A 12,368-nucleotide genomic window follows, 5' to 3' on the forward strand; every position below is an offset into this window, starting at 1 on the left:
ACTCGGGCTTGGCTAGGAGTGGGATGCAGGAAGGATGTGTTGAGTTAGCTTAATTGGGGATGGAGGGGTGGGAGGGAAGAGGAACGATTATTGAGTGGCACATACGGGGTGTGTCTCACTTTATGCTCCCCCCAAAACTACATGAGGTGGGCATTTTCATTTCCATTTTATAGATCAGGAATCTGAGGCCCCATCTGAACATGTCCAGATCGCCCACGAATATGCAGGGGGCCTGAGCACAGCTGCCCGCTGTGGAGGTGAACCTCAAGGTTGAATGGGAGATAGAAGTGACCAGTTGTGATAAAGGTTTTGTGGAGAGCAGGCGGGCTCTCCTCCATGATGTCAGGCGGTGCTTAGTCCCCCCAAGAGAAATTTGGTGTCACGCACAGGTTAGCAGGTGGAAGAAAATGGAGGTCACGTGTGATGTGATTGCCCCGGAGGAAGTCATAGTCCCATGAGGGAGGAAAAAATAGAAGTGGCAGTGAGAAAACGGGCTTTTTAAAATAGTGGTGTATTTATTTTACAACTGGAAATGGATGGCTGATATGAAAGATGAAAGCCTGAGTTCATGAAGACGTCCTAATTCAGAGCCATTCACATCAATGGCTTATGAAAAAGCATCATTCTCGGTTAGAAAACATTTCAAGGCCCCCACCCGAACCCACGATAAAGGGGACCCTGCTGCCTGTTGCCTTTAAAGCACAAAGTCAGGGACTTCCCTGGCGGTCCAGTGGTTAGGACTCCACGCTTCCACCGCCAGGGGCCCGGGTTCAATCTCTGGTCGGGGAACTAAGATCCCGCAAGCCACGTGGCAGGACCAATAAAATAAAATAAAAAATTTCTTAAAAAGCACAAAGTGGGCTTCCCTGGTGGCGCAGTGGTTGAGAGTCCGCCTGCCGATGCAGGGGACACGGGTTCGTGCCCCGGTCCGGGAAGATCCCACATGCCGCGGAGCGGCTGGGCCAGTGAGCCATGGCCGCTGAGCCTGCACGTCCGGAGCCTGTGCTCCGCAACGGGGGAGGCCACAGTAGTGAGGCCCGCGTACCGCCAAAAAAAAAAAACAAAAAAACAAAAAACAACAACAAAAAAAAAGCACAAAGTAAGTCAGTCCCTACACAGGCTCGAGGGGGCCATTAGCAGGGACTGTCTTTAAAAATGCCAATGGAAAAGAATCTGAAAAAGAATGTAACTGAATCACTTTGCGGTACAGCAGAAATGAACACAACACTGTAAATCAACTGTACTTCAATTCTAAAAATGCCTTTGGCCAAAGCTGATCACTAACGCGGCGCTCTGTCCTGACAGGTGGTGGTGATGGCTGAAGATGGGAACGAGGAGATCATGTTCATCTGTAAGTGGCCCGTGGCCCGTCCTCACCATGGAAGGCAAAGCCACGTCCACGCTTGGTTTCTGTAGTAGAGAAGAGCTCTCTCCTTTAGACGGGGTCTTACTTGTTTTAAGAACCGCGATTTATTACACGAGAAACGTGCTTCCGGGTACCATTTTAAAAGGAGCATCTTTCTGAGAACTCCCGGCAAAGGGCACTCGGAGGGGTGGCAGTTGACTCAGATACGTAACCCCAGGTTTTAGAAAGAGGCTCACAACCTGTTAGATTTATGATAAACGGGTTAAGTTGGTGAATTTTCATTTACGCTCGTTCCCTGGGGACACCCCTGTCCTCTGTCCCCATGGAGGTGGCTTGGCCTACTTTGCAGCATGACGAGGAGCAGGGTTTCCTCCTGGGGGCGCACGTCCTGCGTTGTGCTCTTTTTGCGTTCGTGGGGAGCACTGTCGCTTACCCCCAGGCCGCGCGATGCTCTGTGGGCGTCTCCCTCCCCACTCAGCGCCCCCTCTGACGCTGGGTTGTTTGTTTGCAGGGTGTGAAGACTGCAGCCAGTACCACGACTCTGAATGTCCCGAGCTGGGCCCAGTGGTCATGGTCAAAGACTCCTTTGTGTTAAGCAGGGCAAGGTAAGTGACCGTCTTGAGCTGCTTTTATCGTCCTGCCTGTCAAACAGGGTTTTCGGCATGTCACCTGCTGCAAGAGCCTGGTGGCCTGGGTGTCTACGAAAAGGGGGGGGAACAGCAAAAGAAGAAGTGGGAGAGACTTCGGTGAGAAGGGCTGTCCTCACGTTTGAGGCCGTCCGAAATCTCCGTCCCACCGTGAGCTGAGTCTCCTGCCGCCAGGATGAGCGGAGGCTGGTTGCAGACACTTGAGGGTCAATGTCTTTTATCTAGTTCCTGGTTCAGCTGATGGGCTGGGTCGGTTTATGCGTTGAGCGGCCATGGCCGAGCTTGTTCTGTCTCCCCTGTGGTCCGAGCCCAGGCCTGCCGTCTAACAGGCGCCCACTGTGGGCAAGGGGCGGGGATGCGGGCAGCCAGGCAAAGGTGTGGCAGCTTCTGGACGAGCACCTAGATCTGGTGAGGGGGCTCCATGGCTCTGCCAGTGCACGTTTCCCTGGGGGGGAGGGGCACAGCCCCACCTACCACGTCGTAGCTGTTTGAACCCGGACGAGGCGTGCTCCTGTCTGCACCTCAGTTGCCTCATCTGTGAAGTGGAGAGAATAACTACCCCTTGGAAGGTTGCTGTGATCGTTACACCTGATTCAGGGCCCGGCATGTAGTGGCACTAAAATTGTCATCTAATCAACGCAGTTCCTAGAAGCCGCCCAACTGGTTTTCCCAGCCTCTTTATTTCCTTGTCTTACTGTTGCTTCCCTGCACAAAGCAGAGATTACTAATTTCGCCTGAAGTACAGATCTGATGAGCTCTCTTCCAAAAACCTTCAGTGGTTGCCTGTCGCCCACGAAGTTCCCGTGGGAGCCATCGGTCCCTCTATGATAGGTTCCTCGTCTCAGCCCCCCTGCTCGCTCCTGGGAGGGGTGTGTGCTCCAGGCGCCCTGGGGGTCCGCCCCACTCCCGACGTGGGCCAGGCTGGCCCTGGCCTTCACGCAGGGCCCCAGCCCACATGCCTTCCCGCTTGCACGCGTGCCCCATCCTTGATATTCTGAGTTTACTTAGAAAGGCCACATCCTCGATGAAAGCGGCCCAGTGCGGCCTGGCTGGAAGCGCTTTGCTGGTCTTTGGAATGCGGTGGCAGTTCTCGTCTTCCCCGTGGTACTCTACACGCGGCCCCTCTTTGTGGTCTCTCTGTGGTCCTCCTCTCTCTGGTGGCCGATTGAAGCCCACACTTAGGATGTGTGTGTGTGTGTGCGTGTGTGCGTGTGTGCGTGCACACACACGCATCGGCTCTGTCTCCTGGGCGGGGATTTTAAACGCATCCTTGAGTCAACGCCCCTCTATCGCCCACTCTGGGGGCCAGTGAGAGCGACCTTTTCCGTCACCCTGACGCTCTTGTCCCCTGGTGTGGGTGGCACCTCGGTCAGTGGATGCCCGGGGCCGAGAGTCTCTTGCTTTGTTCTATTTCTAGGTCGTCCCTTCCCTCCAACCTGGAGATCAGACGCCTGGAAGATGGAGCTGAGGGGGTGTTTGCTGTGACCCAGCTCGTCAAGCGCACGCAGTTTGGCCCATTTGAGTCGAGGAGAGTCGCCAAATGGGAGAAGGAGTCTGCGTTTCCATTGAAGGTAAAAGCTGGGGCCAGTGGGGGAGGCAGAACCCCTGCTTTGTGACCTTCCTCGTGCAGATGGGGCAATGCCCGCTGAGCTCTAGTGATTCATAAATGTCTTAGAAACAGCTCTAGGTATTATAATTCTGCTGAATTTCCAAGACAATGTTCAGATTTTTTTTTAGTTTGTTCTTATATCACAAGAGCATCAGAGTTAAGTTAGTATTTTGCAAGACATTAAAGAGAGTCTGTTTAAAACATCTGCAAGAGTAGACCCCCAGCGCAGGCTTTGCGGGGGGGCTTTCTGTGGATTTTTGCAGGGGTGCGTTAGTGTTTTTGCAGGGGTGCGTTAGTGTTTTTGCAGGAGTGCGTTAGTGTTTTTGCAGGGGTGCGTTAGTGTTTTTGCAGGGGTGCGTTAGCATTTTCACACCGGTGCAGAGCGTAGGATACGTTGCGAGGCTCTTTCGAAAGGAAGGTGTCTTGTCGAGGCCTTGATGAGAGGCCAGTGCAAAATTTGGCAGCTCTGAAAAGCACATCAGGCTGGAAAATGACAGCTTTTCTATGACACTGAGAAAACCAAAATGGAAGGAAATCGGTGGGAGGGCTTGGATCACTTAAAGTGAGACCCACGGAGGCGCCGTGAGGCGAGGGACGTGGGTGTCAGTCACAGCTCTGTCCCCGCACCCAGTACGCCCCCAGCCTCAGCCAGCCTTCAAAAACATCTGTGACATAAACAGAGGAACAGGTGCTGGTTGGGCAATGGTTACCCCGAGAGGTGCGCTCTCCTGGAGACCCTTAGCAGAGACCCACGTGTTTCAGGACAGAGGTGATCTAGGTGACCGCGGAGTTCCGCCAGTCCTTGGAGAACTGAGTTTACAGACAGATTTCAGCACAGCAGAGCGGAAGGAAAGGCACTTGATTTGTTTACAAAGAAAGGAAAGAAAGAGACGTTATTTTACGTGAAGGAGTGCGGTAAAGAGGCCTGGGGCTGATGCACGTAATCACTATGGGCCCGAGGTCGGCCGAGGCCCCTTTGAAAAAGTCCTCTGTGCCTGTTTTGGTTTCTTTCAGCCACTCAGATTCTGAAGGTCTGTGTCTCGTATTGAGTTGTTTCCAGCACAGGCTCAGCGTTGGTTATCTGGGTCCTGGGGGCAGCTTTATGCCCGTGGAGGGAGGGCAAGGGAGCAGTTCCCACACCGGCTCAGGGTCGTTAGGCACCTGGTGGACCCCTCTGCCCCCTCCTCTTGCTTCTGAGGGCTCCATCCTCAAAGGGGGCCTCCAGCTCTTAGCAGTGTGGAGCCCCTACAGGAAAAGCCCAGGAGAGGGGGGAGATTTCTTCCTACAACGAGGAAGCAATGATTGCATCAGAAAATGGCGGACAGGAACCCCCTATTCCATGTGGTTACTTTGAACTTCAAAATATTCAAGCTTCTCCCCCTGGTCCCTGCCTGCAGTTAATGGATAAAGCAGTGGTGCTGCTTTGCAGAGGAGGGCGCAGCTTATAGAGATTGAGGAACTTTGCAACAGAGCCGGGAGAAGAACTTGGGTGTCCTGATGCCCAGATGGGCCATGAGTAGAACTCAGCTGTCCCGATGACACCTGGGCCAGGTATAGAGTTCAGGTGTCCCGATGACGTCTGGAACTGGAGTAGAGCTCAGGTGTCCTGATTCCCACCTGGGCCATGCCTAGAATTGAGGTGTCCCGATGACACCTGGGCCGGGAGTAGAACTCAAGAAGCACCTTCATGCCCACTTGAAAACTGATTAGAACTTGAGTGTCCAGGTTCTACACCTGGACCACCTAGACCTCAGATGTCCTAGTTCCCAGCCGGGCCACGCATAGAGCTCAGGTCTCCTGGTAACTCCTGGCCTAGGAGCAGAACTCAGGTTTCCCCATGCAGCAGAATGCACGTGTGCGGGTGCCCACCTGGACCACGGGTGGAATTAGGCATCCCAGTTCCCACCTGAGCCATGCGGAGAACTAGGGTCTCCCGGTGACACCTGACCTTTTGCTGTGTCTCCTGCTTCCCTTCTGCTTGTGATCAGCCTACCTGACCCCTGTTCGGGGGTCTACCTCTGCCCTCCCACCACTGTAAATGCCCAAACAGGTCCGTATGGAGCACGGTTTGGCCTCTGATGTGGTGCCGTCCAGACTGGTCACTCAGCAGCCCCCCTTCTCTCACACACACACACACACACACACGCTGACACGCACACCGGTGGATAACCAGCCCCCGCCCCGGCCCCTCGGCGGGCCGCGCTCACCCCCAGGTGTTCCAGAAGGACGGGCACCCCGTGTGCTTCGACACCTCCAATGAGGATGACTGCAACTGGATGATGCTGGTGCGGCCGGCAGCGGAGCCCGGGCACCAGAACCTGACGGCCTTCCAGCACGGCAGCGACGTGTACTTCACCACCTCGCGTGACATCCCCCCGGGCACCGAGCTGCGCGTGTGGTACGCGGCCTTCTACGCCAAGAGGATGGACAAGCCCATGCTGAGGCAGGCCTGCCCTGGGCTCCATGGTACGTGGGGGCCCCTGTCCCCAGCGCACCTGCCGTCCTGCCACCCCGCAGGGACCCACGGCCCCTTGGCTGCACGCAGCAGCCCGGTGTTAGTGAGAAGAGTCGGGCCGGGCAGGCCCGCGGGCGTGGGGAGCACTGAGGGCTCGGTCCTGACACCACGTGGTGGGTCTGTAGGTCTGCTGGTTGAACATCTGGGTCGAGAAACCGTTAGAAGAGCTTGCCCCAAGCCAGGCGCTTGCTGGCGGGCAGCTCTGCCCCCAGCTCTGCGGCTTCACACGCGTCACTCACCCACCTGGTCCCTGGGGGTCAGGTTGTGGCCCCTGGGTTTGGGCAGAGGGAACGGAGCACAGAGAGGTTAAGGAAGCTTCCCTGAATCAGTGCAAAGAGTGACGGAATCAGGGTTTGCACCCGGATTCTGGCTCCAGTGCTGGTGCTAGCCACCTTCCAGCAGCCTCTTCCTGGAGGTCGGGGTGTGCGTGTGCATGTGTATACGCATGTGTGTGCCTGTGCAGCATGTGTCGTCAAAGAAAGACCCAGTGGAGTCACGTGTGATTCACCCACATCCCTTTGGAAAAGCAAATCAGAATGCCTGTCCTGCTGACCTGGGGTCGGGGATCACCGCGTGAAGGGGGCCTTTTCTCCCGCGCTCTGGGTCCTCGGGGGTTCATCCTCACCACCTGGCCTTGAGGGGCCACGGGGTGGCTCACACGTGGCATTACAACCTGGGAGGGCAGGGCTTTCATACGGCTCCACCTGGCCCTGCCCGGGGCAGCTTGTTGCTGCCACGAAGATTACTTCCTGTGGCAGGACTTTCCTTCCGACCGCCGAACAACAGGGTTCTGACAAGGAGATGATCCCTCTTATTATGAGCACCGTGGGGTACAGACAGCTCCGTACAGGCTTGGGAGGTGCTGGTCTGTCCCACGTGGGCATCGTGGCGGAGGTTTGGGAGCTGCTTCCGGTGGGCTCACGTGGCAGTGTGAGAGAGGGAGGGAGGTATCCGTGAGGCATCCCAGACGAAGCACCACAAACCGGGGCTAAAACAAAGGAAACATGTTGTCTCACAGTCTGGAAGCCTGGAGTCCAAGATGCGGATTTCCCAGCTCTGGTGTTGCCGACAGCCCTCGGCGGTCCTGGAGTGTAGCTGCAGCTCCCCGTCCCTGCCTGGGTCTCTCCCTGTGTCTCTGGGTTCTCTCCTTATGAGGACACCAGTCACTGGGTTTAGGACCACCCTCAACCAGTCTGACCCATCTTATCTTGGTTACCTCTGCAGAGACCCTACCCAAAGGTTCCAGGCGGACGTGAATTTCCAGGACCCCTCTTCAGTCCCTGCAGGCTGGCTGGGTGGTGGTGGCCCGTGGAGCCTCTGGGGGGTGCTCTGGGGGTGACAGATGGCTGCAGGCGGGGTCTGGTGGCAGGAGAGGGTTTGCATCTTCGCAGGGATATTTGCAGGGAGACTGGGTTTGACGGCCCTTTATTTTGATAGTAAAGGGGGCAGGAAGAATTTGGAGAGACCCTGCGTTTTTCACCAGACTGCTCTAGCCCCTAGGGTTTGCTAAAACCGGGTACCTGGCCCTGCCCCTGCCCCTGGGAGGCACCTGCAGTGGCACTCCACGGGGTCAGGAGTCATTTTCAAGCACCGAGGTGAGGCCACCTCCCTGGGTGCTGGCCAGGGTCACCAGGATCTTCCTGACCTGGCTTTCTCGTGTCGTCGATTCCTTACCCCGTGCGTGTCCCGGGACCAGCCCAGACTGCACGTCAGGGTTTGGCTTGTAGAGTCTGACCTTGTCAGTTGTGTGCTGGAGGTGGCATGCATGCCCCTCATGGCTCTCAAGGTCAAAGTCAACACAGAGGTCACCTCCCCTTATCAGAGTTCCAGTTGTTGTTGGCTTTTTGCCTCTGGAGGGCTCTTGAATCTGGGGCTGCGTTGGAGAGCATAGATCTTCATGAAATGAGCCCAGGACCGTGTTGTCCAATACCTGCCTCCGGATTCCGTTCTAACCGTTCTCAAGCAGGACACTAGGGTAGCTGGGGCCCCTCCTCTGGGCTTCTGAGAATGTAGGGCGCTGTTCATAACCAGGCAAGCAGCGTGGCCACCCTAAACTAGCTTCTGAATTGGGGAAATAAATAAGCAACTTAGGTACTCGAAAAGTTTAGAAATAGCTTTTATGATCTTTTTCACTTTCTGTTTCGGGACGAATGTCAAGCACATATTTCTTGGCGATGTGATGAAAGTTCCTGACTGCTGTTAACTAGCTGGTTAGTTGGGTTCCTTGTTTCTTTTCTCCCTGGGAGAGCCCCCTGCTGAGTGCCCGCTTGGCCCCGGCAGTGCTGCTGGCGCCAGTACCATTGCTGCACCTAGGGACGTGGCAGCCACCCTAGGACCCCTGTGTTGTCTCCTACCACCCTGGCCTCCTCCCCAGCCCCTTCCCCAGGCCCCTCTCCCCTCCCCTGACGTCCCCTCCTGGCACAGAGAGGCTTCTGGAACGCTGCTCCAGCCCCACCCATCCGGGTGCCCAGGGCCCAGGGCAGTCTCAGGTGTGTGTTTTGAACACCTCACCCATCGGCAGCCGTGCGTTGGGAGTACTGGGTTACCGAGTGCCCACTTCCCAGTAACGGGAGCAGATGAGACCTGTGAGGAGAGGCCTGGAAACCCGTGGAAAGCTGGCTTTCTGCAGGATTCCGATTATCCAGATCTGCCAGGTAGGGAGGTGGCTTCCCCTCTGCCCCTCCTGAGATGAGGCCGCTCCCCATCCCGCCTCTGGTCTGGACGCACCCGTGAGCTCACACGGGGCCTTTGTGGCCAGCGCTGCACCCTTAGCCCGATGCGGGTGGGTCAGAGCAAGGTGAGGGGGCCTTAGGAACCAGCAGTTTGTTCCAGAAGCGTCCTGAGGGGGCCCGTGGGCAAGGAGCAGTCTGCCTCTACGTTATTCATAAACTTTCTAGGTGAGCGTCGGAACTGCTAAGACTCATTGGTTCTCTCTCTCTATGAATTTGCCTCAGACGTCCTTGTCATAGATGTTTGCCATAGAGATCGGCCAGTTTGTAGACTGGCAGAGGAGACTTTTAGATACAGAGGGAAGTGGGTTTCCTTCTCCCTGGCACACTCCTTTCAAAAATTAACCTGTTTTTTTTTTTCTGGTAGTGGATTTACTTTTCTAATCACATGTTCTCCTTGAGCTCCCATTAAGGCTGGTTTCTCTTCTTTACACACACCTGGGCCCGTTGGCAGGTGAAGGAGGAGGCCCAGAAGCCCAGTGGTCTCAGCGGGCGGGTGCATGGGGTTCAGGGTCGGCTGTCAGCATCAGAGTTTCAAAATCACCTTTCTAGTGAAAAAAATGAAATATAAGTACATTTTATAACATTTGGGGAACTTTTAAATCACATATAACATCACCATCTTAACGACTCTTAATCTTTTTGATTAGCATTTTCTAATAGTTTTAAAAAACCAGCACTGTGGGCGTGTAGTTAACAAACAATAAAATAGCGATTTTAGGTGGACAGTTCAGTTTGGACAAACGTCTACAGTTGTGTGAGCTCCACCACAGTCAAGATGTAGGACGTTCTGAGCACCCCAGACGGTCCCCTCGCACAGCTCTGTACCCCGTCCCCTGGCGGCCAGCATCTACCCTCTGTCCCTGTAGTTCTGCCATTTCTTTTCCTTCGTTTAAAAGGCTGTGCACTTCCGCGTGGTTGAGGTCTTGCTGTACGTGCTGATGTACCACGTGATGATCTTCATCACACGTTCTGCCGACCGTCCTGCTGTGGGCCTTCTCCCTGTCTCTCCACTGCCAGCTCCTGTTTCATTTTGCGTAGACACCTCTTTTGCTGGGCGTGTGAGTGGTTGGGATGAAGAATTGCCTTCTGACTGCTGGCTAATTTTTTCTTAAGTCTTTTTTTTTTTTTTTTTTTGCGGTACACGGGCCTCTCACTGCTGTGGCCTCTCCCGTTGCGGAGCACAGGCTCCGGACGCACAGGCTCAGCGGCCATGGCTCACGGGCCCAGCCGCTCCGCGGCATGTGGGATCTTCCCTGACCGGGGCACGAACCCGCGTCCCCTGCATCGGCAGGCTGACTCCCAACCACTGTGCCACCAGGGAAGCCCAAGTCTTATCTTTGAAAGCTAATTTTTGGAAAGTAGAGTACTGCCCTCGGTGGGAGGACAGCAGCCATGACTGCTTCTTCTAGTTAGTCCCGTTGACCTAGCGTTCAGGACACCAGGCTGAAGAGATGGGTTTCCTGCCGAAGGTCAGGTCACAGGTCAGGCCTATGTGAATTCCATTCCTGGGCAGGGACCTCGTGGTGGAGAGATGAAAAGAAACTGCATTTATTCCCGAGTGTCCACTGCCAGCTACCCCCTGCTCAGCCTCCTTCTCTGAAACTCTCCTGTGCAAGAGTGTTTTGCCCTCTTTAGAACCGTGTGTGTTTGGGAAGGTGAGTGAGATGCAGGAATTTGGCCCTGATCTCCTGCTGATTCTCTTCTGTGGATTCCCAGAGATGGGTGCAGAGGAGAGCGGAGGCTGGGCCACAGGGCACACCGCACAACGGCGCCCTGCTTCTGGGCTGCACAATCTCCACTCTTTCTGCTCTGGCTTTGGTATAACCAAAAATTTCATACTGCAGTTACATTTCTCTCTTCTTGTTATCTTACGGAGACTCAGAAAATGCCTGCAAACGGTTGTAGCAGTGGTCTCCGTCTGTTTCTTCTATCCTTTGCAACCTTATCGCTGTGTTTTTTTTTTGTTTTTTTTTTTGTTTTTTTTGCGGTACATGGGCCTCTCGCTGTTGCGGCCTCTCCCGTTGTGGAGCCCAGGCTCCGCGCAGGCTCAGCGGCCATGGCTCACGGGCCCAGCCGCTCCGCGGCATGTGGGATCTTCCCAGACCGGGGCACAAACCTGCGTCCCCTGCATCGGCAGGCGGACTCTCAACCACTGTGCCACCAGGGAAGCCTTTATCGCTGTTTTCTGACACAGACAGAGGCGTGCTTTTTCCTGGTTCTGAACGCGTGTGCAGTCGCTCTTCTGGATGGTTTTGCTTTGCGAGTGGCCCCGGAGGGTTGCGATGGGTCATGCGTGTCAACACAAGCTGCACAGAGACGGGAGTGGAGGTGGTGGTGAGGGCTGGTGGCCCCCGTCCAGCCCTGACAGGCTGCCACGTGGGGTTTAGCGACTCAGCTTCCTGGGCCAGGACATCACGAACATACCTTCACTTGGAATGTCCCCGTTACCAAGTCAGCTCGCACTGCTCACCGCACAAGCAGCCCGTAAATCGAGAGACCAGCTGGGGCAAGAAATGGCGACTTTATTGGAAAGCCAGCAGACCGAGGAGATGGTGGACCCGTGTCCCAAAGAACCAGCTGAGTTAGAATTCAGGCTGCTTTCATGCTAAAAGGGGAGGGAGTAAAATCAGGCGTCTCCTGGTTCCGGTCAGGGGATGTTAATTTCCTCCTTCCTGCAGCCATTCACAGGTGAGCCTGGTCCGGATGTTTCCTGTGAGCCAAGCAAAGGTGTTTTAGCTTTACCGTCTTTACCCGGGAGGCAGGGTGCCCAGTGAGGGGCCATTAGGTATCATTTAAGCTTATAGGCAACATCCCTTTAGTGATTAACTTGTCACAGAATACAAAGGTTCTTCTCCATTACATCCCCAACTTCGAGGTCTCACGAGAGCATCGGTAGTTCTTTTTGAAAAGGACCCTGAGCAACCAGGGTCTTCCTCTGTGTTCCATGGACCCTGGTCATCTCCCCCCGCCCCCAGACTCCCACGGGGGTGCCGGGAGGGCTAGGGGCACTGCCTCCGCAGTAAGCACCTGCCCCAGGCGGCTGTTTCAACCTAAATTCAATAAAAGTGAAAGTCCAGCTCCCCGGGGGCACTCGGCGCACGTGGCTGCCCCCCTGGCCGGCAGTCACAGAGCATTTCTGTCACTGCAGAAAGCTCTGCTGCCAGCGCTGGGCAGGAGCCGTGGCCACACCAGGGCACGTGGCCTGGCTGTTTGGGGTTCCGCCCTTTCTTGTCACATGAGCCAGTGAGAGGTTGGGGAATTCGATGTGGGCCGTAGCATGCATTTTTTCTTTTCTTGAAGTTGTATGGGGGTGGTGGTGTCTGGTCCCACCAGACTGGCTTCTGGGAGGAGGCCACGTTTCCGTGACTGGTGACAGCCCTGCGTCAGGCCCTGGTTCCAGTGCTCTGTGCCCGGCTTCCTCATCTGTGAAATGGGGACATTCACGGGCACGAGCGAGTCCGTGTAGGTAAAACGCCGAGAACGGCGCCTGGAGCATTGG

General features: G+C 55.5%; 1 protein-coding gene across 2 annotated transcripts in view; it reads left to right on the plus strand.

Moving 5' to 3' along the window:
• Positions 1-1,092: 1,092 nt before the first annotated feature.
• Positions 1,093-12,368, plus strand: part of PRDM15 (PR/SET domain 15) — a 41,838-nt gene continuing 30,562 nt past the window's right edge. For both annotated transcript variants that reach the window (XM_060009781.1, XM_060009782.1), the window contains exons 1-4: positions 1,093-1,351; positions 1,878-1,971; positions 3,431-3,584; positions 5,836-6,088. In XM_060009781.1, coding sequence (XP_059865764.1) covers positions 1,315-1,351; positions 1,878-1,971; positions 3,431-3,584; positions 5,836-6,088 — 538 coding nt within the window. In that variant the 5' untranslated portion in view covers positions 1,093-1,314. The remainder of the gene's footprint in view (positions 1,352-1,877; positions 1,972-3,430; positions 3,585-5,835; positions 6,089-12,368) is intronic.

The sequence above is a fragment of the Delphinus delphis genome, chromosome 4 (genome assembly GCF_949987515.2).
Source record: "Delphinus delphis chromosome 4, mDelDel1.2, whole genome shotgun sequence".
Lineage (NCBI taxonomy): Eukaryota > Metazoa > Chordata > Mammalia > Artiodactyla > Delphinidae > Delphinus > Delphinus delphis.